This window comes from Petaurus breviceps, unplaced genomic scaffold (genome assembly GCF_028583685.1).
Source record: "Petaurus breviceps papuanus isolate PSGF00001 unplaced genomic scaffold, PetGlider_PUasm1.0 90740, whole genome shotgun sequence".
NCBI lineage: Eukaryota > Metazoa > Chordata > Mammalia > Diprotodontia > Petauridae > Petaurus > Petaurus breviceps.
The window spans coordinates 9,673,010-9,698,079 of NW_027187330.1; the positions used below are offsets into that span (position 1 = coordinate 9,673,010).

General features: G+C 39.3%; 2 protein-coding genes across 3 annotated transcripts in view; one reads left to right on the forward strand and one right to left on the reverse strand.

Annotated features, from left to right (window-relative positions):
• Positions 1-2,326, reverse strand: part of MYO9A (myosin IXA) — a 324,456-nt gene extending 322,130 nt beyond the window's left edge. The window contains exon 1 of the mRNA XM_069067272.1: positions 704-2,326. The gene's annotated coding sequence lies outside the window, so the exon portion shown is untranslated. The remainder of the gene's footprint in view (positions 1-703) is intronic.
• Positions 99-14,278, forward strand: SENP8 (SUMO peptidase family member, NEDD8 specific). 2 transcript variants are annotated; one of them, XM_069067290.1, is made up of 2 exons: positions 99-245; positions 12,343-14,278. In XM_069067290.1, exon 2 carries the CDS (start codon positions 12,379-12,381, stop codon positions 13,015-13,017), a length of 639 nt encoding a protein of 212 aa, XP_068923391.1. In that variant the 5' UTR covers positions 99-245; positions 12,343-12,378; the 3' UTR covers positions 13,018-14,278. The 2 variants fall into 2 exon arrangements, with proteins under 2 accessions (XP_068923391.1, XP_068923392.1); XM_069067291.1 differs by lacking the exon at positions 99-245 and adding an exon at positions 368-511.
• The last annotated feature ends 10,792 nt before the right edge of the window (positions 14,279-25,070 follow it).

A 25,070-nucleotide genomic window follows, 5' to 3' on the forward strand; every position in this document is an offset into this window, starting at 1 on the left:
CGCCTCCACGCCACATTTTTTTTTTTTTATCTGTTACTACGACTCTTAATGACGCCAGACTTTCTCCCTCCAAGCACGATGTCGCAAAGGCGGGACGGGTAGAGAAGGAGCCAGACCTGGGTTTGCGACGGCTGCCCTCGCTTTACGGGCAGCCGGTGCTACCTTAACTGCTACTTGGGGGGGAGGGGGGAGGGCTCGGCGCGAGCCAAAACGGAGGTGCGTCCCGGGGGTGAAGTCCGAGGCAGGTAAGCAGGCGGGAGCAGCCGGTGTAAGCCGGTATTGCGGAGCCGAGGAGGGTCCTCCGCGCTTGGGTGGTGTGGGCTGAGGCGAGGTCGCCCGTCCCTGACCCCGCCCCTGTCCCCCACCCTTGGCGGCCGGTCTCTTCCGAAATCCGGTGAAGAAAGCCAGGCCGCGGCTCCCCGGGGTTCCCGGGTCCGGAGGCGCTCTCCCTGCGGTCTGTCACCCGATCGGGGAGGAGAGTCCGTGACACCGAATACCCGAGTTAGCATCGGTGCGGCAAAGGGGCCCCAAGTCCAGGGGGAGGGAGAGGGCAGCGTGCCCCAGGCGTGGATTCCCCCCGTGCCGCCCCACGTGGGTGGGCGAAGGACTCGGTGCCAGGGCTGAGCTCCCCTCTCAGTCGGGAGCCTTCCGCGCGATCCCTGCGGCAAATCGGGGGCCACTCCCTCTCCCCCCGGCTCTCTACCTGTTCAGGCAGCGGCTTCTTGGGATTTCTCTCCGCGCAGTAATTGCTCCCTTAGAAAGTGACTCCCGGCTTAGGACTTTGTGTACTGTAAACTCCCTGCACCCCCTTGGTTAGACCTGCCAGAATCTGGGCGACGCCGCACTGGGACAACTGTCACTCGAGTGCGTGTGTCTCGCCAAGCATCCCAGGGCAGGAGGCAACTTTGTATATTTGTTAGCCTGGCCAGACCTTGCCAGAAATGTCCAGGCTTTGACCTGCCCTGAAGTCATAGGAAGAGCAGCTGTTCTCCCTCCTCCTCCTCCCCTTCTCCTCCTCCTCCGTGCTGCTCTCCCAGCTTCTGCCCCCAATAAGCTAGACTGGAAGGGCTTAACCCTTTTGTGTATCACCCGGTGTGGGGGAGGGGAATCCTGGTTCAGGTTCCTCATTAGACTAATTCAATCTATTATCTCAGCTGTTATTAAACAGCTTCCTGTAATCCACCCCCAATTTGGGAGAAGGCTTTGAAGTTTAAAAAAAATCAGTTTATATGTCATAATATGTGGTAAGCCGCAAGCCCCCTCTTTTAGATATATTTCTTCAACAACAAACATATAATTATTTTAATCAGCAGGTATTTATTATTATCCACCATTCGTATAATATTGGACAATTATGGTATACTTTCACAGGCATCCTCAGTTGATCCTCACAGCTACCTTGTGAAGTAGGTGTCCCCATTTTACTGATGGGAAAACAAGCTCAGAGAGTTTAAGTAATTTGACCAGAGTCACATAGCAAATAAGTGGCAGAAATAGGCTAGAACCTGGATCATCAGACTCCTGATTCATTGGTGTTTCCACTAAACCAAAAGATTAGACTCTAGTTTAGTGGAAAGAGTACGGGATTTAGAGAATGGATTTGGTCTGTATAACCCCCCCTTATCTAAAATGAAGATGGCGATATCCGCAATTAACTACCCGGCTGTCGTCAAATGCTACATCAAGATTATTGGTTTGGACTGGTACAAAAATCTTCGTGTTACTTGCCCTCTAGCAATTTATACTCCTAAAAATGAGAAATATGTAAGGAGTAACTATCATAGATAGTATGTGGTGAATGCCATATAAATGGTGGCTATAAATGTATTATAAAGGGTTTAGTAGTATTACACACTGATAGAATTCAGTAAATGTATTCCTGATGATTTTGCTTGAATAAAGTTGCACTACATTAGATGAACTCTTACGGTACCTTCCAACATTTAACAAGCTAGGAATCCAAGCCCCTATGTGTTTTAAATAATAACACTGTGAAATTCTGTATAAAAGATTTTAAAACCCTGTTGCTTCACAGATGAAGCTGACATAATGGATTCTTAGGGCTGGAATATTGCCTTCTAAAGCTCATTCAGTATAGATTCCTCTGGGGAGGGAAGAAGAAACTTTGTTACTTTTTCATTTCCCAAATAATTTATGAGAAGAGATTTTTATACATTGAGAAGAAACTAATATTTTTTAAAATCTAAGTAATCTTTACTGAACCTGAATATGAAATCTACTTCTCAAAGCTATTTCATGAATGGTTTATCCTCAGTATTTAGGTATGTTATGTAGATGCCTTTCTGGATAATGAACCCTGGAGCCTAAATGACCTAGCTTCAAGTTTTTTCCGTTTCACACATTGTAGTACTATGAACCTGGTCAACTCTCCTCCTCTCCTACTGCCCCCAGGTATCTCTGAATTCATCAGTCATGGAATTGATGATTAACACAGAAGGAGCTTCCACATCAATGCGTTTACAAGTGTGTGGAGCCCCCCAAGAACTTGCCATAGCCTTGTCAGAGCCTCACACCGGGAGTGTGGAAACTCGTGTGGTAAATTGAGAGAACTGGAGAGCAAAATACTCTGCTAACGCTCCTTCCAGCTCTAAATCTGTTGTCCTAGAGTGAGCTGCCTCTGTCTCAACTTACTAACAAAAGGCTTTCTGAGATGAGATGGACGTTAAAAAGGTTTCTGATTCAAAGCTACAAACAAATGTCCATATTTCAATCCAAACTTGAACATTTTTTAAATTGACATGCATAAAATGTTTTGACAAATCTAATGTTATTCATTTTTTTTTTAATTTCAAGGCTTTTACTCTGCCCTTTTGGTAATCACCCAGTTGTGTTTTGAGTATCACAGTGCTAAAAAGTCTGGTTCATTTTCTAAGGAGAGTTCACCGTCTTTCCGTTCCCAGGTGCCCAGAGTGGCTGCCTATTTTGTATGCTACATTATTGTTGCCCAAAAACTTCATTAAAGACCAAAGTGATTGTAGTGGTATAGTTTCAAGCTATGAAAGTCTTTATTTATTCAGCAGCTGAGGGTATTTGAGTGAATTAATTCAACTTTTCTCACATCTTCTATCTGTAATGAAAAGATAACAGTCGGTAATTGAAAAGCTTTTTAAAGAATTTTATATATTGGAGAAAACCTTTCTGAAAGTAACTTTACCTAACTTGTGCTCTTTGTCTAATTCTCCTTCTTAACATTCTCCTTTACTAAAGTGCTGTATCTTCTTGTGGATGTTTGTAAAAACACTTTGACATGTTAATATTTGAGTATCCACAGGGCAGTTTTGACCCTAAAAATGACCAATGAAGAAATAAGTACTTTCATGAGATAATTATTGATAATAGGTTCTTATTTTTTCTCTTTTGTTTGGAGGAGGTAAAGCAGGGCAATTGCAGTTAAGTGACTTGCCCAAGGTCACACAGCTAAGTAAGTGTTAAGTGTCTGAGGCAGGTTTTGAACTCAGGTCCTTCTGACTCCAGGGCTGCTGCTCATTCACTGGGCCACCTAGCTGCCCCAGTTCTTACTTTTTCAAAACCTGAATTTGATGACTTTCCCTTTAGCCTGAGTTGAAGACACTGAGGAAATAAAAATAACATTGCTTAGCTAGCCAGTTTATATTAACAACCTTGGTCAATTATTACTGGAAAATGTTCGTTACATTTGTTTCATTAAACTCAAATTTTATTGGGAAAACAGAAGACATTTATGAAAGGAAAAGTTCTATTTATTATAGGCCAAGTCAGCCACTACTTTTCATCAATAAAAAGTAAAAAAAGTTTGGAACCCAATAATTAGATAACTTGAAGACAGAGCAGAAGTTTAGTGTTTATGCTATCTTTGAAAAGATTTGCAGAAGATAAATTAGCTTTAAGAAGAAAATGTTTAACGTTTTTAAAAGAACAGTTTTCAAGGTTTTTACAAGTTCAATTTGCATACTAAGCAATGCTGAATACAAATGAGTTATTCATTAAATCTGAGCCTTCTGCTGGGCTATACTTTGTTAACTTTGGTTTGCTAAGGTAGGTACTAGAAAAAAAATAATTTCCGTGTTTTTAGAAAACAGAAGATGCAGTGATTGATTTAGTCAGGAGACTTATTTTCAATTCTTCAACTCTGAACTAGGACACTTCCTAGCTATGTGACCATGGACCAATCTCTTAACTTCTTTGAACCTCAGTTTATTACTCCTTTGGGTTTGGAGCAGAGAAAATCATCAGAGATCATTTAGCCCAGTACCCCCATCTTAAAGATGAAGAAACTGAGGCCAAGGAGCAGCTAGGTGGTGCAGTAAATACACCACCAGCCCTGGAGTCAGGAGGACCTGAGTTCAAATCCGCCCTCAGACACTTGACACACTTATTAGTGTGATTTGGGGCAAGTTACTGTAGCAGCAAGCACCGCAAGCGTCCTCAGGGTTTGCAGCTACCACAGGTTCTTGGATCTGCTTTGCTAAAGGAAAGCAACTCAAAATGGGTTAACAAGCTTACTTTAATCAGTCAGACATATATCGTTTACCTTATTCAGGAGAAAAGGTCAGCACCCTGAATCTCAAAGTATACAGGCATAATTATCAAGACAGAAACATCAAGTAGACAGATTTCCAAACTGCCCAACCATTACATCCATACCCAGTCAACATCTGGGTTTCCACATCTGGGTTTTTCAAAGCCGGGGGACTCTCAACAACGGCTTCCCATAATTCAGATCAAATCACAGAACACTTCTCAAAGTGAGTCCCAAAACAAAGCTACACATCAGGGCTTATATAGCCTTCTCCTGGCTCAGAGAATGTAACAACCTTATTGACCCACTGGCCAATCAAGAAGTATCTACTGAAAAACAAGCCTCCCACCCCAGGCTCCAGGTGCACGTTAGCCTAGGGGCAGGGAAGATCTTTAAATCTGCATTTCCATTACAGTTACTTAACCCCAATTGCCCTCCAAAAGCAAAAAGAGAGAGAGAGAGAGAGAGAAACTGAGGCCAAGAGAAATTATGGTTTTTCTAAGTTCACAATAGGTAAACAGCAACAAAGGGATTCAAGCCCAAGTCCTCTGACTCCAATTTCCATCTGTTTCTACTGTACCTTCAGTGTCTTTATAATGGGACTAGTTCAGATGAGCCTTCCTCCTAATTTGTTTAGATTAATAGGGTTTTACTTAATTAGTGTGCAGTAGAGTATAGGAGGTTCTCCAAGCAAAGGATAGTTCTGTGATAGAAAAGGATAATCATAACCATCTAAAAGAAAATTGCTTTTCATATAGATAGCTACAATTTAATTATATTTGGAGTCCTAGAGGTTGAAGAAAGACTGGTAGTAGACTGGAACTGTTATCTTTTGGTACTTACTTCTTTACCCCTTTGCCATTGATAACTATGCCTAGTAAAGTAGAGGGAATCTTAGAACCTTGGGTCTAGGCATAATCTCAAGAGGTTACCTTCACCGCTCTACTCCTAAATAGGACATTAAAGTAATGGAGGCAGTCAAGTGTCCATCTTCTACCACCAGGTATTAATAAAATTGTCAGGCATGGTATCAAATACTTTTAAAAATTGATAGTTGGGTTCCTCCATTTGTAAAATAGTGATATTCTGTCATCTTGTTTGGATGTTGAAATTTATGAATTCATATTTCCTAAATCACAAAAGAAATTGCGTTGTGTGTAATTGATTTACATTTTTAGGACAGTTTCAAAATCGAATTCACTTTATTTCATTCATATATATACAAATTGAAATGACCCCTTTCAAATGCAGTTTTTTAAAAAAGGCTACTAATTTTAGGATTAGCTTTGAAAGTACTTAATTTAAAAAAACATTTGAACTTTCTTATTGAAAACATTTCTATTTGTGCTGTCACATAAATATTAAGCTAAAACTGGTTAACAAAATTTAAATTAGTGTTTTAGGAGGCATACTAGAATTGCTTTTTTATCAAAATTAATTCATTTGTCAGTCTATTTCTATAATACTTATGACTATAAGCAATAATTGAGCATTAGTAATTAAAAAGGGAGAAGATGCTATCTTCTTGACCTTCAAATACCCAATTTGAGACCAAATCTATAAAAATTTAGTTATTCTGCTGAGAACCACTAGTATTGTCAGAGCAGCGTTTCACACTTTTTTTTTGTCTTTTTAAAAAATTAATTTGTTTATTTACTTTTAGTTTACAACATTCAGTTCCACAGTCCCTGGAGTTTCAAATTTTCTCTTCTTCCTTCTCCTCCCCCTCCCCCCCCATGGCAGCATGCAATCAAATATAGGATCTACAAATACCTTCACATTAAACATTAGTCAGGTTGTAAAGAAGAATTATAACCGATGGAATGATTGGTGGGAAAGAGGAAACAAAACAAAACAAGAAAAAGAAAGAGAGCCAGTAGTTTGCTTCAGTCTGCATTCAGACTCCGCAGCTCTTTCTCTGGATGTGGATATCTCCATCATGAGTCTTATGAAGTTGTCTTATAACTTTATATTGAGGAGAGGAGCCCAGTCTATCAAAATTAGTCATCACACATACGTTGTTTCTGTAATTGCATACAGATTTCTCCCGGTTTTGCTTTTCTCACTTAGCATCAGTTTATATAAGTCTCTCCAAGTCTGTTTGCTCCTCATTTCTTATAGCACAGTAGTATTCCATTACATTCATATACCACAACTTGTTTAGCCATTCCCCAATTGATGGGCATTCCCCTGATTTCCAATTCTTTGCCACCACAAAAAGAGCTGCTATAAATATTTTTTTACGTACAGGTCCTCCTACCACTTCTCTGATATCTTTGGGATACAACCCTAGAAGTCACACTAACTTTCTAAGGCACCAAATCACATGGGCAGCTTCACAGTCATAATTTATTGAAAACTTACACCCTTGAATTTGAGTTTCTCTTTATTCCATTTACCTATTTTAATTTTAGCCAACATTTCAGGCAAAATTCTGCCTTAATTTCCAAGCCAGTGTTGAGGTGTAAAATAATGAGTTTGTTTTTTTTTTTTTTTAACATAAGTTCCTCAGCTTGGGTTCACAGAAACCAGTGTTTCTGTTGTATTATTCCTTTGTATTATTGCCTTGTTCTATGTAACCATCCATTACTTGCTAGCTGTTAAGGTTGTTTCAGGTTTTTTTGCTTTGGAGAGTTTTGTTTTTACCAATATTGCTGAATTCTTATGAGAAGTCTTATCTGGTGAACAGAAATGCAATTGGTGCCTTGAAAACTTACTTATGGTATCAACACAATGTCATATTTGAATTGTGATCAAATATATGATTTTTTTTGTAATCAGAAGTAATTTTTTAAAACAACAGATTTCAGTAAAATTAAAATCTACAGATATAGGAGATTAAGTAACTGCTATTCAGAGGGGGGAAATCCTTAAGAGGGACTAGCTGACACTAACATTAGAAGGACAAGTTACATTGCAATCAGGTTTAAAAAAAGGGGCGGGGGGCAAGTTTTTAGTACCAGTTCAAGAGGCTTAATGATTGTTAAGTTGATTTGAAGTTTGGTTTTCCACATGGAGGAACACAGTAATGTAATAAAGAATCTGAATGGAATGGTGCTTAGAAAAAGATAAAATTTGCATTTCATTCAGCAAATAAATTCAATAAGCATTTATTCAATTCAGCTAATAAATTCAATTCAGTAAGCATTTATTCAACATCAATTATGGGTCAGGCACTACAGATGCAAATGCATTGAAACTGACAATATTCCACCAGTTGTCCATATGTTGATGTGGAAATTCTCAGCAGCTCTGCATATGTTATCTATTTTAAATATTTTTTTCATCTCCTGTTATTTGAAAGGCTATCATATGGAAGAGGGTTTATATCGACTGTGTTGTTTCAGAGAACAGAACTAGGGCTATTGTTGGGGGCTATTACAGGGAATCCATATTGTGTAATGGAAAGAGCACTAGACATCAGAAGGTCTGGGTTCCAGCTGTGGTACCTCAGGCAAGTCACTTAAACTCTGAACTTCAGTTTTCACAGCTTTAAAATGAAGATAATACACATGATTTTAGCTCCCAGGGGATGATACATTATTCATCTTATGAGATTGCTAAGGAAATCAGATGGTAATCAATGTAATGCATGACCTTAAAATATTCTGTAAATGAGTTGTGAGGAGGAACTTTCTAACAGTTAATTAGTTGACCCAAAATGCACAGAATCCCAGAGTTAAAAGAAACCCCAGAAAACAATTAGTCCAACTTTTATCTGATGAAATCCCCTTCTAAGCATCCCTGTTAGAATGTGTGCTCTTTGAAGGCAAGCACTCACTTCACTTTTGTTTTTGTCTCCCTAGCATTTACCACAATATTGGGCACAGAGTAAGTTCTTAAGTTCTGACTTGAAAACTCTAGTGAGGAAGAAACCACTACCTCCAGAAGCAACCTACTTCACTTTTGCATTGCTCTTTTAATTGTTTAGATGTTTTTCCTTACATCAAAACTAATCCTTCTTCTATATCGTAACCCTTCATGTTCTTGAAAATAGCTATCATACCCACTTTATCCTCTCCTTAAGTCTTCTCTTCTTTACGCCAATCAAGTCCAATTACTTTAGCCAATTTTCATAGGGTCTATACTCACGGCCCATCCCATCCTATTTGTTCTTTATTGCTCACTCTCCCACTTATCAGTGTTCATAAGATGTGGCGCCCAGAAATGAAGATTATACTCCAGATAGGGTCTAACTAGAGAAGTGGGTTGTGTGTCAAAAACAGAGAAGATACCATCCCAGAAACTGTTCAGACACAGAAACTGGGTGACCATCTAGTAGGCATTCATATGTTAGGTGGGAGTTCAGGCTAGTTGACTTCAAAATACTGTCTAACAAAAATTCTAAAGTTGATTTAAAAAGTGAAATTAGGTTAAAATTCTTTACCTGATTATGCTGGATTATACCTCAGAACTGATCATCACATAGACAAAATTGTCACTAGCTTCAATAAATGACTTGACCACTAATGTACAACTGGCACTTATGCCTTGATGAAATATGGAGAATCATGTTACTGGCAATTAGAGTGTCACGTTACAGCAAGCATCAGTTGAAGTTAGGATATTTCTGAGTAATTCGATTGAAGCACTGCATAGCACAATAGCCAAAGACTGTATTTGAAAAATAAGACCTCTTGGGCAGCAGCAGAGCTACTGCTTTTTGTATTATATCTTATGATGACATCATAATGGTGCTGTTTTATATATGTATATGTAAATATATAAAAATCATAGCTTATGAAATATATACATGTATATGATAAGTATGAAATGTATTGATATGAATATGTAAAAACCAATAACGCCTCTTCTATATGTATGTATAGAGAGGCTGTATGTGTAGATAGATATAGGAGACTCTGTTATTAAGTGATTTGTTATATAATTTATTTAAATTGATTATGTAAATTTATTGTTTGCTCTAGTAAACAAACCCTCACAATGTGTAAGGAAGGCTAGACTTTTGACTCTTACCCTTTTAAAATGTATATGTGTGCATCCATATATATGTGGATCTACACATGAAAGATTATTTTACATCATATGTTTATGTAAATAAATTTTATATATTATATAAATTTTGAAAGGAATAAGAGTCAAAAATCTGGACTTCCTTAGTGAACCTTTATTTACTTAAACAGTATGGGTGTTCTCATCTCCTGACAGCCATACACAAATTTTCAAAAGGTAAAAACACATATTCTGTGAAGTATATGTAAATACTGTTATTAATCCTTGATCTCAATATATTTCACTCTTTTGTTCTAGTTTATTTGCAACATCCTCATTGTAATATGATTTTAAACCATATTACAAGAAGCAGTTCTATGAAATGAATGATTCTGATATTTAACTACTATTTAGTGTTTTGTGACATGTATGAAATACCAGAGAAGTAAGATTCCCTAAGTATACATATGATTTGATTTTTAAATATTAACATTGAATATTGAAATTACATTATTTTAAAATGTAATATAAGGATGGTTTTCTTCCTTGCTCAGTAGTTGCTATTTAAATGGCATAGTTTGAGCAGGTGATGCGATGGATGAAGTGCTGGTAGAAGCCAGGAAGACTTACCTTCCTGAGTTCAAATCTGACTTCAGAAACCTAGTAAATATGTGACCGTGAGCAAATCATTTAACCCTGTTTACCTCAGTTTCCTCATCTATAAAATGAACTGGAGAAGGAAATGGCAAACCATTCCAGTATCTTTGCCAAGAAAACCACTAATGGGGTCACCAAGAGTCAGACATTACTGAAAAAACGACTGGAACAACAAACACAGCATGTTAACTAGGTCTGAAAATCATTAACAAGCTTTGCAGTAGGAAACATTTCCTTAAGTAACATCTAACCACCACTTCTTAAACATTAATTCGTTCATTTTTTCACAATTATTTATTAAGTGCCTACAATGTAAGAATTGCATGAAAGTTTAAACTTGGACTCAACAGAATTTACAAGCAGAAGAGCCTTCAGGATCATCTAATACAATTCTGCCATTTTTAGATTGAAGAAACAGACATAGAAAAGTTAAATGACTTTCCATGCAACTAGTTAATATCTAGTTCCTTACTCCAGTCCAGTGCTCTTTTAAATTCTTAGGTTAATAATCAAAAGTTACTTGCATCAAATCAAAGTCCTATAAAAATCATAAACATTTAATCTTTGATAATTTAGTGCTTTGTAATAGCTTTACTAATTATTCTACTTTAAGAATATAATTATAAGTAACTATAAGCTTTGACTGCAAAGGAAGTTTCTATAAAAACATTAAGAATTTATTAATGGAATCATTTATCTGTAGAAAACAGAAGATACTGTAAATCTAGTACTACTCAAAACTGCCTAATTTGTGTAAGTTGACAACATATTGACGTTTCCTATAATGGCATGCTCCTTATTTGGGGAGAGAACAAACAGTTCCTTCTGGAGTAAGCACCCCACTGGCACCTAGTGCCAAGGATAAAATACTGGAACAGATTTGCTCCCTAACTCAATGCAAGCATTTCCAAGGAGCTAGATCAGGAGATAATCTGTTGGTCTCCATCTCCACCCCAGAAGCAGAAAAGGGGGTTACCTTTTTTTTTCTTTTGAGACAAAGTAAAACATACTTAGTAGGGTTTTCTAGTTGCATTATTAAAAATCGTTTCCTTATTTGCATCTTATCTGACATTAAATACAAATAGCTTATTGGTGTACAATAGGACTGTAAGGTTTATAAAGCACTTTCTTTATGACAACGCTGTGAGGCAGTTAGCCTGTCCTCATCTTACCAGCCTAAAAACTTTATTCCTATTTAAACAAAGGTTTTGTAGAGAAGGAACATGGTACAGATAGACCTGAGAGCTAGAGGGGCCCTAAAGAGATCATCTCTTACATCCCCTTCATTTTACAGATGAGGAAACTGAAGCCCAGAGTTGTTAAATGACTTGCCCAAGATGATTTAGGTTGTAAATGGCAGAGCTATAATTTGTGTTGTGGTAAAAATAACAACACACTTGGAGTTGGGAGCTGAGTTTGAATCCTACCGTTACCGTACAAGATCTATGAATGTCAGCTTGTCACTGAACTGAGCCTTAATTTCCTCATCTTAAAAAAAGAATGATAAGAAATCTGTAGCTCCTTCCTAAGATTGTTTTGAAGATCAAATGACAAAATATATATGAAGTGCTTTTTAAAATTGAAAGGATAAGGGCTAGATCTGTGATTTCATTGGTATAGGGAATTCCTGAATGAGTAAACTCCCTTTCCCAAGGAGGAGAAAGGACTCTTCAGAATGCTGTCTTCTAGAAGTTTTTGTTATGCTTCAGAATGTATACTATAACAGTGTTATAAAAAATGTCAGCTGTTGTTATGACAGTAGTAGAAAGAGCCCTGCATTCAGAGTCAGAAGACCTGGGTTCTAGTCATAGTTTTCCTGCTTACAAGCTGTATAGCCTTGAGCAAATCACTTAACCTTTATGAATCTCAGTTTTCCCATCCACAAAATAGGGATGGTAGTAACAATAAACAATGTTTATATAGCTCTTGAGAGTTACATAGCAAATAAAATTATACACCTATATAAATTATGTCATTTAAGTCTCACAACCCTGTGATTTTTAGAGAGGGCAGCACATGGTCTTACTAATTTGTCCTTTTTTCAAAAGCTGGGGCCCAAAACACCTGGCTAGTGGTAGAATAAGAAATGTAATACAGGTGGTTTGATCTAATCCATTGCTCTTCCAAGTTCCCTACAAGTATGTTTTAGTTTTCTCAACAGTCTTTATGTAGGATATACATCAGTAAATATTGTCTTCTGCCCTTTGCTTCAGCTCTTGGCGTTTGTTTCCAGTTGGTCTCTGTGCAGAATGGACCCTGTTGTTTTGAGTTACATGGACAGTTTACTACGAGAATCAGATGTCTCCCTGTTGGATCCTCCCAGCTGGCTTAATGACCATATTATTGGATTTGCTTTTGAGTACTTTGCTAGTGACCAGTTCCATGACTGCTCAGACCAAGTGTGTTTCGTCAGCCCAGAAGTCACTCAATTCATCAAGTGTACCACCAGCCCAGAGGAGATCACCATGTTCCTTCAGCCTCTTGACTTACCCCACAAAAGAGTTGTATTCTTACCCATCAATAATAACTCCAATCAAGCAGCTGGGGGAACTCATTGGAGTTTGTTGGTTTATCTCCAAGACAAAAATAGATTTTCCCATTTTGATTCACATAGCAGGAGCAACTCTGTCCATGCAAAACAGGTAGCAGGGAAACTGGAGGGCTTTTTGGGGAAAAGAGGGGACAAAGTAGCATTTGTGGAAGAGAAAGCCCCTGCTCAACAAAACAGCTATGATTGTGGAATGTACGTAATCTGTAACACAGAGGCCTTGTGTCAGGGCTTCTTTAAGGGACAGCCAGAGCCACGGCTGCAGCATCTCACACCTATGTATATCACGAGGAAGAGGGCAGAGTGGAAAGATCTCATCTCCAGACTTGCAAGAAAATGATTCATGCAGTTATCTTCATCTTTTCTTGAATTTCAGCCTTCTCTGTTTGTCTTTGTTTGTATTCTCTTAGTAGTCTGTGATTCTCCACCCAAGGCAGAGGTGTCAAGGCTATGCCCTCTCACTTCTTCCTAAAAGAATGTGATTCTCAGGCATTATTGTCACAGTGAAAGGCCACACTTTAACCATAACTTCAGGGGACTGTAGGCTATGAAAGTAGCTTAACTGCATGCACCAAGACGTCCAAACCAGTCACTTTCAAAGCTTGGTTAGTAGTCTTTGCACAAATCTTTCATTTTACTATTGATCAAATACATTTAACTAACCATCTGCCATTGAAGTACATTATTTGCGCATAATTGGTCTATGCCAAACAGAAACAAATCAACTTTTTTTTTTCATGGTCTAGAAAAATTAGGATCCATGGTAACAAGGGAGCACTCACTAAAATAGCAGAAATGGAAAATCACAGAAAAAAAAAAACAACCACAGTCCGTTATAGCCCAGGCCCTGCATACAGAATGAGCAAGGAACCAAAAGCTGATGATGACAAAACCTCAGTCAAGCTTTAAGGAGCTAGGAATCAGTTTTATCTGTTTGTTTGTTTTAGCTATTTGCTATTCACCACAAGAAGGCTTCCCTGGTCCTCTCCTTTACCTTTGCAAATTTTTGAGGAAGATAAAATTATTCACTGACCTACTCTGTATGATTCCTAGAGTACTAGAAAAAAGGGATATTGAACAATTTTATGCTGAACAAATTGCTGTGGTTAACCTCTTGATTTAATCTATTGCCATCGTAGAGGTTGGCTTCTATAGTGTAATGTCAAAAGTTTTTCCTAGGCTCATCTTTTGTTACCATTCACACAGCCCCCTAATTGAAACTTTACAATTCTAAAGCTCTCAGCTAGCAATTCATTTAAATATGGTAAATATTAAGCAACTACTACGGGCAAAGTTCTGCTTGGCACTCTCTTGGCTTGACCCAGTGCAAAGAAATAACTTTAGCCTCACGATAATGGCATCTTTCCTCTTCTTCCTCTCCCAATTCTGGGAGAAGGGATTTGTTTTGGTTCATTCAGATTCTATTGTTGTATTTGTATCAAAAGTTTATGCTATTTTTTAGAATGTTAAAAAAAGAAAAAATCACCACCTTAAACCATTCCTTTGGCTCAAAATGTAAACATCTGGAACCAAAAATAAAGAGAAATACCTCCCCACCCCAATCACTGGTGTGTGGTGGTGTTTTCCAGTGTACTTTCAAAGGGCTTGATATATTTATATGTCATAAACCTATAGGGTACCTATGCATGTCTCTTATTTCCAACTAAAATAAGGTAGAAGACTCATAAAACAGAGCTAAGCTTCAATCTTGGAACCTGTTCTCATCACCTCTAAACTTGACCCTGTATTCCACCCCCACCATCCAAAATAACTTGACCACAAACTGACTGTTAAGAGATGAACAAAGTTTCTTTTAGCCATAGAGGGAGTTCATACTGAATCACACCTTGAAACAATTCAGGCCACTGTTCTCACTCAGCAGCTAGGAGAATGGAGGTGAAGTAGAGGCCGTGGGTGGGGTGAACCACAAGGAGGGATTGAGAGGCAGAAAGGAGTGAGAACACAAGAAAAGCTCACAAGGATAACGGAGTATTGGTATCAAAAAGTCAAAGTCCAGGGATATGTTACAGTTGTGGTTTCTAGATAAAGATTAGAAAAGTGATATTACTGTTGACTTGAGAAGTCCCATCCTCAAGGCTGTGGAGGAGGCAGAGCCCTACTAAGCCAAAGCAATCTTTTTTTTTAAGAAGTTTAGGGGATGCAGTAGGATGAGGACATTTTTACACTGTGAAAAATGTCATTGAGAGCAGTTAAACAGTGTATCTAGTTGGAAGATTAATACAACTGAGAGCAGTTTTTCTTTATTTTTTGGTTTCTTCCCAGCAATGAATTGTTGAATTAAACTGAAGAACAAGATGTTCTTAAGACCGCCCCCCCCAAAAAAAAAAAAACCTATGGTATCCAAGGTATCATACTGGGGTCACAAGTTTTCTCCCTTTGTTAAATTCCAACAGAATGCCATTTATGTAAATGTTAGTGTTACTTGGGTGACAGTGACCTTGTGATCCTTCAGTAGGTATCATGTCACACCATAATTCATGCAGGTGGGTACCTGCCATTTTTATATGATACCATATTTGAGTGACTAGGGGGAGCTACGATGTATGGAGTAAGATTATTTCTAATAATAATTTAAGCCTGGTCTCAATGACTCTTCTGGTGATAGATACTATTAAATAATATTTGGTTTCTGAGTGCCTCCCAAAGAACCAGACACATTTTATAAAGAAGAATATGACTGTAGATGCATTTGTTATAGGAGTTAATGTGATTATTCCCATAACTGCTTTAGTCCTTCAGAAAACCTGAGCTAACTCTCCAAAAATCACAGGGGAGATGACATGAGAAGAACAGAATCTGTCTTGGTTAGACATAAAGTATAACTTTGACTTGAGGAGTAATTGGAACATTTGTTTCCTGAGTGAAGCAATGAAATGCCCTTTCCTAAAAAGAAAATTGGAAGCAGGTGGATGGGTTAAATGAGCTCCTAGGAACTTTGCAACCTTGTGATTCATGTCCTGGGAAATCTGGGTGTTAAAATGGGTCAGACATAATCATGAATCCTAGGTATACCAATGACTATGTCACTTTGCTTTATTGCTGTTTTTCATGGCCCTACACTATTCTGCTCTCTACACAGTCCATCTACTTTAGACCCCAAAGAGATAGGTTGGTTAATATTCAGGTGACTTTTTATTTAAGCAAGAAACACTTCCTTCTATCATGAATTTTCACAATGAGATAAACTCAGGTGTATTATACAAAAATTGAAATATAAATGAGCACAGGTAGATTTTCTTTTCACCTTTCTAGAATAAAAACACCCAGCCACATGGTCACTAGCACTAATTTCCTAATTATTTCAATAAGCTAAGATTTATGCAATTGCTGAGATTCTTTATGATGTTAGTTCATGCTATATCCACAGTGGTATATTTATATATAGTATGTCACTGCCATGATTACTATTAAAGATTCATCAGACTTCATCCTAGTTCACCAAGTTTTACTGCTTCTCATAGAAAGTAGGACACATTTTATGCAGAAATCTTTTTGGTACTGAGTTTTCAACAAACATTTATTTTTGGAGATTTGTTGTTCAGTAGTTTTTATGACCCTGTTAGGGGTTTTCTTGGCAGAGATACAGGAATGGTATGCCATTTCCAGCTCATTTTATAGGTGGGGAAACTGAGGCAAACAGTTAAGTGACTTCCCCACAGTCACACATTTGCTAAGTTTCTGAAGCCAGATTTGAACTCACCAGGTCTGGTACACTATCCACTGTGCCACCTAGCTGCCCATATTTTTTAGGGATATCACATCCCTTAAAAAGCTTAAAAAGTGTTTTATGTTGTCTGAAAGCTAGGATAAACCATTAGGAGCACAGAAAGGTTGCAGGAGATGGAAGAAGCAAATCATATTTGAACATTTTTAGTATATGTCATTTATTTTTAAATATTTCAGAAGAGTTAGTAAGAGCACATGAGTTGAAGAATATATCAATTAAGTAAAAAAAAGAGACTTGAATTACTCTCAAATCTTTTGGAAGTAACTTAGTCTCAACATCTACATATTTTTAAATGATTAAGTCAAAAAAGGGTCAGAGAGGTAATTAATGTATGACCTACTGAGGCCATATTTGCAACAACTACCTGTTTCTCATAATAATACAGGTTCTTTCTACTTGTGAGAAATTTTTTTTTTAAAAACCTGCTTAATGAATTTTCAAAAAGAAGTTGTAGAAACCATGTAATTACCCAAAAGTCAAGTATTTCTGAAGTATCTTCTGTGTATTTGTCAATGTGTTAGATGCTAGAACAACAAAGACCAAAACAAAATCATTCCTGTCCCCAAGGAGTTTACATTCCATCAGGCAAACAACTCATACAAGTAGATACAAAATAGATATAAAAATGTGGGAAATGCCAGGTGGCTCAGCCAGTAAGAGCACTGGCCCCAGTGTGGAGATGACCTGGGGATCGAATCCGGGCTCAGATACTTAGCACCACACCCAGAAATAATTGGCCGTGTAACCTTGAACAAGTTACTTAACCCCAATTGCTTTAAAAAAAAAATGTGGGAAACGAATAATGATGTAAAGCTGAGAAAAGAATAGAAACTAGATTATTTGTATAAGTGTCTAATTCAAAAAAGAGACATGAGCTTCAGTTAGGGAAGGGTCAAGTGCTGGAGGCATTTAAATGGAATTTATTTACACAGAGAAAAGCAAACATGTTAAAGTAACCAAGGGTGGTTATAGACGCCATCAGTGTAAACAGTAAGGAAGAATTAGACCAACATTATCCTGGAGAAAAATAACAATATTGTAGCTCGGTTAAGTCACCATGTGTTAGTTGGGGCAAGCCAAGGGCTTTTTATCCCCAGGTAACTATATGCCGGTCAGCCACAAATGAAATCAAGTGGCTAGTAAACAGATAAAAACCCTTCACCCCATAGGAGAGGAATTGAACAACATCCAAATCACAGACAGCATCTGCTCAAGTTTCTGCCTCTTTCAGAAAAGTGAAAGTGGAAACAGTTTACCAAAGAAAAAACTGAATCATCCTTCACTGACTTGTAGCTCATTCACTTCTAAAACTTTCACAAACTGCCCAAGGCATAACAGCCCTCTTGGAAAAAAACAAAAACCCAACACCATATTACCAACGAAACTTTTCATACTTGCAGGAGAAAGAGCTATTGTTAAACCACAGTAAAAGAAACTGAATCTGGTCATGAGATTCTGGGCTTAAAACGTCTTGCTAAAGGCTTGATGTGGAGGCGGCTTCCTTCAGACTAGGCAGTGTGTAGAGTGGGGCAGCCCTGCCCAGAAGAGACATCTTGGTAATCAAATCCCTTAATTGGCAGGCCAGGCTACATTGCTGCATTCCCTCCCCACCCACTTTACCAGCGGCATGTGGGCTGCCAAAAGGCTGAAGATGCTTTTGGAAAGAAAAGGGGATGCAAAACCACAGATCAATACCAGTTCTGGCTGATGGGCTCAAATTCTACAGGCAGGCTGAGGAATCCTTTGTGGTAGGTGAGTAAGATAATGAGTTCCTGGGGGTGGAAAGAAGACAGCTTTAAAATCTGGTCACCAGCTTGCCAGTGTGTCCAGAGCACATTACTTGTGCCTTAGAGTTTATAGCCAAAGATCTCTAGTGCTATTGCAGTTACTTTTTAGCTAGTCGTGTCTTAATTCCTCTTTCCCTCCAATTCAGACATCTTCCTAAAATAATGCTTCCATCTTGTTGCTTCCCTGCAAGAGAATCTATTTACTGCCTAAAAAAGCATTTTTCAGTGTGTCCAAAATAGAACTTACTATCATCCCCCTCTAAAACTCTCACCCTTCCAAACTTCCAGGCATCACCATCTCAGTCATCCAGGCTAGAAACCTAGATACCATCCTTGTCTCCTCACTGTAAGCCCTTACATCCAATCAGTTCTGAAGTCGGGTTGTTTCCACCCTCATCTATACTCCCTCTTCTCCTCTGACACATCACCTACCTACCTCCTCCCTCCCCCCACCAGTGCAGAATCTGGTCACCTTGCATAACTGCAGTAGCCCCCTCTTGGTCTCCCTGCCTCAAATATCCCCCACCCCACCCAGTTCATTTTCTCTCTCAGCTATAAAATTGATTTTCCTAAAGCAAAGGTCTGACCATGCCACCTCATATTATTCAATAAACTCTAGTGGCCCATTACCTCTAGAATCAAATCTAAAATCCTGTGTTTGTCATTCAAAGTCCTTCAAACCCTGCCCCTCTCCTACCTTTCCAGTCTTCTCATACCTCGCCCCCACATACTCTGGGGTCCAGCAACACTGACCTTGCTGATCCTTACACAAGACATCCTGTCTCCTAACTCTGGGCATTTTCACTGGCTGTCACCATGCCCGAATTTCTCCTTTTTCATCTCCACCTCCAGGCTTCCCTGGCTACCTTCAGGTACCAACTAAAATCCCATCTACAAGAAACCTTTCTTTTCATTTATTTTTTTGTTTTTTGAGGGGGAAGACAGGGCAATTGGGGTTAAGTGACTTGCCCAAGATCACATGGCTAGTAAGTATTAATTCTCTGAGATCAGATTTAAACTCAGGTGCTCCTGACTCCAGAGCTATTCACTGTGCCACCTAGCCACCCCAAATGGACAAGATTTTTTTTTTTGCTTTTTTTTTGGGGGGGGAAGGCAAGGAAGAAACCTTTCTTGATCTCCCTTTGTGCTCATGCCTTCCCTCCTTTGATTATCTCCAGTTTATCATGTATATATCTCATTGGTACATGGTTGCTTTCATGTTATCTCCCCATTAGACTGGGGCGCTCCATGAAACCAGGAACTGCCTTTTTTACTTTCTTTGTATCTCCAGAGCTTAACACAAAGGTTACCACATAAAAAGTAATAAATGCTTGTTCACTGACTGTCTAACCCTTGAATTCAACAAATAAATCCAAGAGATCTTGCCAAGAGAAAAAACTTATGATGATACAACAATTCAAACAGCAATCCTAACCACTGTGTTGGTCTCCACTTGCTAATTGTTGTTGGAGTGACCGCCCCAGTGCCTATTTGGTCAACAATGATGTGCCAGGCCCAAGGCCCAGCAGACCCCAAAGGACAATGAATTGAGTTCCACAGGCAGCACCGCATCTCTGCCCTCTAAGTCCCTATTCTGGTCTGACACTTTTTTTTTTAAACTAGACCTCTGATTTTGCCCAGTTAGAGAATCCCTAATTCACTGTTACCAGCACAAATCAACACCTTCTCTGCAACTACCAGTCTGAGAGTTACTTGGAGCACACAGTCAGCATGTGTGAAAAGTAGAACTTAAAGCTAGGTCCTTCAGACTCCCAGGTCAGTTCTCTATCTGTTGTTCCACTCTGTCCCTCTTGGAGCTTACTACCTTGAGGTATCAGGAAATACCTCCAGCTTTGAAACTGCTTTCTTTGAGTTCTAGCACTTCTCACCTCCAGTTCTGTGCTTTACACTTGGATCTCCCATCTGGGTTTCTGCTACTGTCCTTTCCTTCAGATGGCTTTTTAAATCCCCATCCTTTCCTTGGAGCCCCACTTTTTCATCATTCCCTCCCCTCCAATACTTTCTATTTACTTGTTCCATGTTTTGTTCTGCTGATTTGGGTTTTCCTTGTAGGTGGTCATTTTTTTTTTTACTGTATTTGTGGATTTTCTGGGACAGTCCTAACATTAAATATTTTACCCAGTTCACAAATGAGAGTAATCTTGTCATACCGTGTCCTGATTCATTCTTTGGAAAATACTGTCCCTTCAGAAAATTGGGAAGGGAATCTGGAATGAAGGATTCCCACTGCACTTTCTTCAGCCTTTTAAGCTGCTGCCAGGTTTCTTCTACAAGGGATGATGACAGAAAGGTTCCCTTTTTTTTTTTAATTCCCTTCAATTTCACTGTGACTTAAGAGTGAAATGACATTTCAGTTATTCATACCCGTTCTCCTCCCACTTGTCCCTACTCAATAAACACCAGTTACTCCCTAAAGTTCTCTGGTATTTAAAGCTCTACATAGTCTGGCCTCTTTCTATATTTCTAGTCTTCTTACACTCGACTCCCTTCCTCATACTGCAATGAAGCACCCCAAGCAACTTACTCTTCTCAACCCAACACTCCATTTCCTGTCTCATTGCCTAGCGCTTTTGGTCCCCTAGGCCTGGAATGCTCTCTGTTCCCATCTCTCTACCTCTTGAAATTTCTGGTTTCTTTCAAGACAGTTCAAACCCCATCTTCTGAAGAAAGCCTTTCTCCAGCTGCTAGTACATTCCCCTCTGAAATTAACTTCAGTTTTCTCTGTATAGAGCTTCTGTGTACCCAGTTATTTATATGTTGTCTCCCCTATTGATGAGAGCTCCTTGAGGGCAAATATTGTTTTTGCCTTTGTTTCTATTCCCAGTGCTTAGTACAATGCCTAGTACATAGTTGGCACTTAGTAAATGTTTGGTGACTGAGTCTATTCAGTGAATTTAAATTGAAAAGACTAGATATGAAAGGCTAGATCTTTTTTAAGCTAGTCAAAGTGGTTCTATTTCTTTTTTTTTTTTTTTTTTTTTGCCTTTTGGAGGGCAATTGGAGTTAAGTAACTTGCCCAAGGTCACACGGCTAGTTTTTTTGTGTTAAGTGTCTGAGGCTGGATCAGAACTCAGGTCCTCCTGACTTTGGGGATGGCGCTGTACTCACTGTGCCACCTAGCCACCTCCTGTGCAGGAGCTTTTAAAGAAGTTTGTTGTTGTTTAGTCATGTCCAACTCTTTTGTGACCCCATATGGGGTTTTCTTGGCAAAGATACGGTAGTGGTTTGCCATTTCTTTCTCCAGCTCATTTTACAGATAAGGAAACTGAGGCAAACAGAGATTAAGTACCTTGCCCAGGGTCACACAGCTAGTAAGTGTCTGAGGCCAAATTTGAACCCAGGTCCTCTTGATTCCAGGGCCCAATGCCCAGTGTTCTATCCACTGCACCACCTAGTTGCCCCTTTAAATAAATTAATGCTAGACACTTTTTATAAAGTCATTGCAAGATTATGCCATATCTGCAAGCACTCTGCTTAAGTTTTATCTATAGTGACTGTCTCTGCAAAAAGTTTTGCCTAAGGAATAAAATCCAAACTCTTTAGGCCACCTTCAGACTGTCTGTGACCTGACCTCACCTAATTCATCAACATCAACTCCTTGTTCCAGCCAAGTCAGTGTCTCTACTGTGTCTCCTCCATTCATTTTACACCATACACATACACACACACTCTCTCTCTCTCTCTCTCTCTCTCTCTCTCTCTCTCTCTCTCTCTCTCTCTCTCTCTCTCTCTCTCACATACCCTCTCTGTATCTGTCTCTCTGTATGTCTCTGTCTCTCTGTCCCTTTCCCTCCCTCCTCATTCCCATATTCAAGTCATTTCCCCATCTACCTTTCTAAAACCTATCCATTTTTCAACTTCCAGCTGAGTTTCCCCCCTCCCAACCAGTCCATCTCACAATTATCCCTTCTCTAAATTCCTATGGCATTCTTTATACCTATATTCATACTGTCTCACTGTTATGTCACTTTCATCTGTGTGTCTTTTCTTCCCAACAGGAAGGTTCCTTGTGAACAGGCTCCATATCATATTTCTCTTGCTCGGCTAAACACAATAAAAGCTGCTCAATAAATAACTAGGAAATTATCTTGAACTACTGTATGGCTTGGAGAGACTATGGTTTGTAAGCTAATAGAGAATTCCTGGAACTTGCAGCAAAGAAAAGCTTTCACTAGAAATTCTACACCAGTTAACACCTTTTCAAGCAAGGTTTGACCCCCTCCCAGTTGGTGTTACATTTTCACACAGTAGTGCCTATGCCAACCTCCAAGGACAATTTGTGAAGAGCATTTGAAAAGCTTCAGGTCAAGTTTAAGCATTGGTGAGCTTAAGTCAGCTCTACTGGGAGTCTACCAGCCCCAGCTCTCCTTCCAACCTGTTACTTTCTATGTGATCTTGAGCAAGCTAGTTAACCTCTGTGTCTTGCTTCCTATTGGTGAAATGGGAAGCTCGGGATGGATGGAATGCCTGATAAAAGTCTGTTTACCCAGTGATAAGAGTCCGATAGGATTAGGATAATGGTCTGATAAAGGGTTACTGTTGTTTACCAGAATTCTGGCCTTTAATATTGACAGGTCATTCCATTCATGGGTGGCCAACTTTCTGTGCCTATGTGCCTGTGATTTCATTCTTACTGAGTATATGGTGTGTTTTTCTAATTAATGTAGCATTTCCCTTTTTTTTTCTCTGAGAACTTCTCTTTTCCCCTTCCTCTACTTTGGGCTGTGTGAATGTACCAAGCACAGGCATCAATAACCTCATGTAGTCCTTGGAGATTTACTTGAAAAGGAAGGATTCATCGAAACTGTGGTTCTTGTTCCTCCTTCACTGAGGTTTTGCTGCCTTCTCAACAGGGTGGGATTTACTGGGGAGAGGTCCCCTAAGTGGGGACCTGATATATAATCTATACAACAGAGCCAGTACCTGGCCTCAGTCCAGGTGAATGGGTCATGGCCCTGCAGCCTCTGGGAGAGGGAAACCAGGAATAAAGCCAGCTGGAGTGCTTATATTTTGTGCAGTGTGTTCTTCACTCCCCAGGTGTCACTGAGGGCTATACAACAGCAACAACAGGAAGAAATCACTTTTCCTGGAAGGCCCAGGACCCCCTGCCAGCTTGGAGTTTTCAGTGCAATGACCTTGCTGAGACCCATAGGAAAAGAGTGGCATGAAAATCATATTTAGAATTTGAATTCTCTTTCCTCTGAATTTGTGTTACAGCTTCAGGGACAAAGGGGCAGATCTTTCTGGGGCACTGCCACATAATACTTTAACTTTCTTGACTTTCTTTTCTTATCCTTACCCCTCCTTTCAGATAAAGATCTGACAATAAATAGAAGGGGAGTGTTCTTAAAGTAGACACAGCTGTACCCACACCCCATGATAACCACGGCAAAGCTGGGTATTTTACTATGCACTTACCTGGGCTAAAGGGAGTGAGTTTGAGCTCTTGGGGAGGAGTCAAGTTAAATTACAAGTCAGAGCCTAGGGAGAAACCTAGGCTTTGGTCCCCTCCCCATGCCCTGATTTCCTCAGGATCTGACAATTCTGCCTTCATCTCTAAGGTTGCTCATTGAAACCAGGAACAGACCTTTAAGGGGAATGTTTTTTTTTTTTTTAAAGCAACCTCTGCCTTTCTCCCAGTTTATCAGACATAAAAGATCAAGGTTAGTGGGGGTAGATTAAGAACAGTCTGAGCCTTGGGGTAACATTCAAAAAGGATCTACTTCAGTATGCAGCAAGGTGGAGTTGCCTTAGAGCCAGGGCACTTCTCTCATTTTCTGAGTCAGTCTAGCATCCAGCAGAGTGCTGTCACTGTAGCAACATGGCTGAGACCCTGGGCCATCCCCTTGGGCTGATTGGGGTAAGGAAACTTACTAGGAAACATACATACATATGTATGCACCCTTCACCTTGACACAAGTTTTCTGGGTTTGGTGGGTTTTTGTTTTTGTTTTTTTGCTCTCTTCTTCATGCTTTTTATCTGACAGCCAGATTGAGCTAGTCAAGCCTGAGCAGATGAAGGGAGCAGTCCATTCCTGGGAGATGAAGGTTATTCTTGGGGAGGGGAATTCAGAGGCACAAACATCCTTCTTTAGCCGTACCCATTTTTTTTTTCCAAATTGAACTTTGGAATCCCTCCAAACAGAAGTTCAAAACAAATTGCTTTTGTTGCTATTATTTTAATTTACCTGTGGGGAGGAGGAAGTAAAAGAGAAAGGAAACTTCCGGCAGGGAGAAGAGGAAGTGGGAACCAGGAAGGATCAAATGATTCCGTGCTGATGGATTTCCTCTTCCATGGGATAGTAGCTGTGGGCATGTATTCATTTACCACCCCCACCCCCCAAGAAGGAAGTGAGCACTTCCTCTGAACTCTCATAGCACTTTGTATTTCTTATAAGGACTTAAAGTACTTTATATTTCTAAGATTGTAGCATATCACTGCAGAAAATAAATGTTTAATGAATGGATGGCATAGACCACATTTTTTTTTAATATTTGTATCTCCCTCAGCTCCTAGCTTAGTGTTTTGCACATAGTGGGGTCAATCAGTAAGTATTTATTGAATGTTTATTGTGTGCTAAGTGCTGGTTATACAAAGACCTAAATGTGTTAGTTTCTGTCCTCAAGGAGCTTATATCCTATTGGGGAAGATAACATACTGGTATAAGAATATACAAAATAGAGACAAAGTGCTTTTTATAGAGGAGACAGCTTCTGGGGGATCAGGAAAGGCACAGGGGGTGGTGGCACTTGAGCTTGGAAGGAAGCCAGGAAAGAGGCAGAGATGAGGAGGAAGTCATTTAAGCCAAGGAGAAGGCATGCTGAGTTCCTAGAACT

Coding starts and splice junctions, on each gene's coding strand:
- SENP8 (XM_069067290.1), top strand. CDS start 12,379: ATGGACCCTGTTGTTTTGAGTTACATGGACAGTTTACTACGAGAATCA.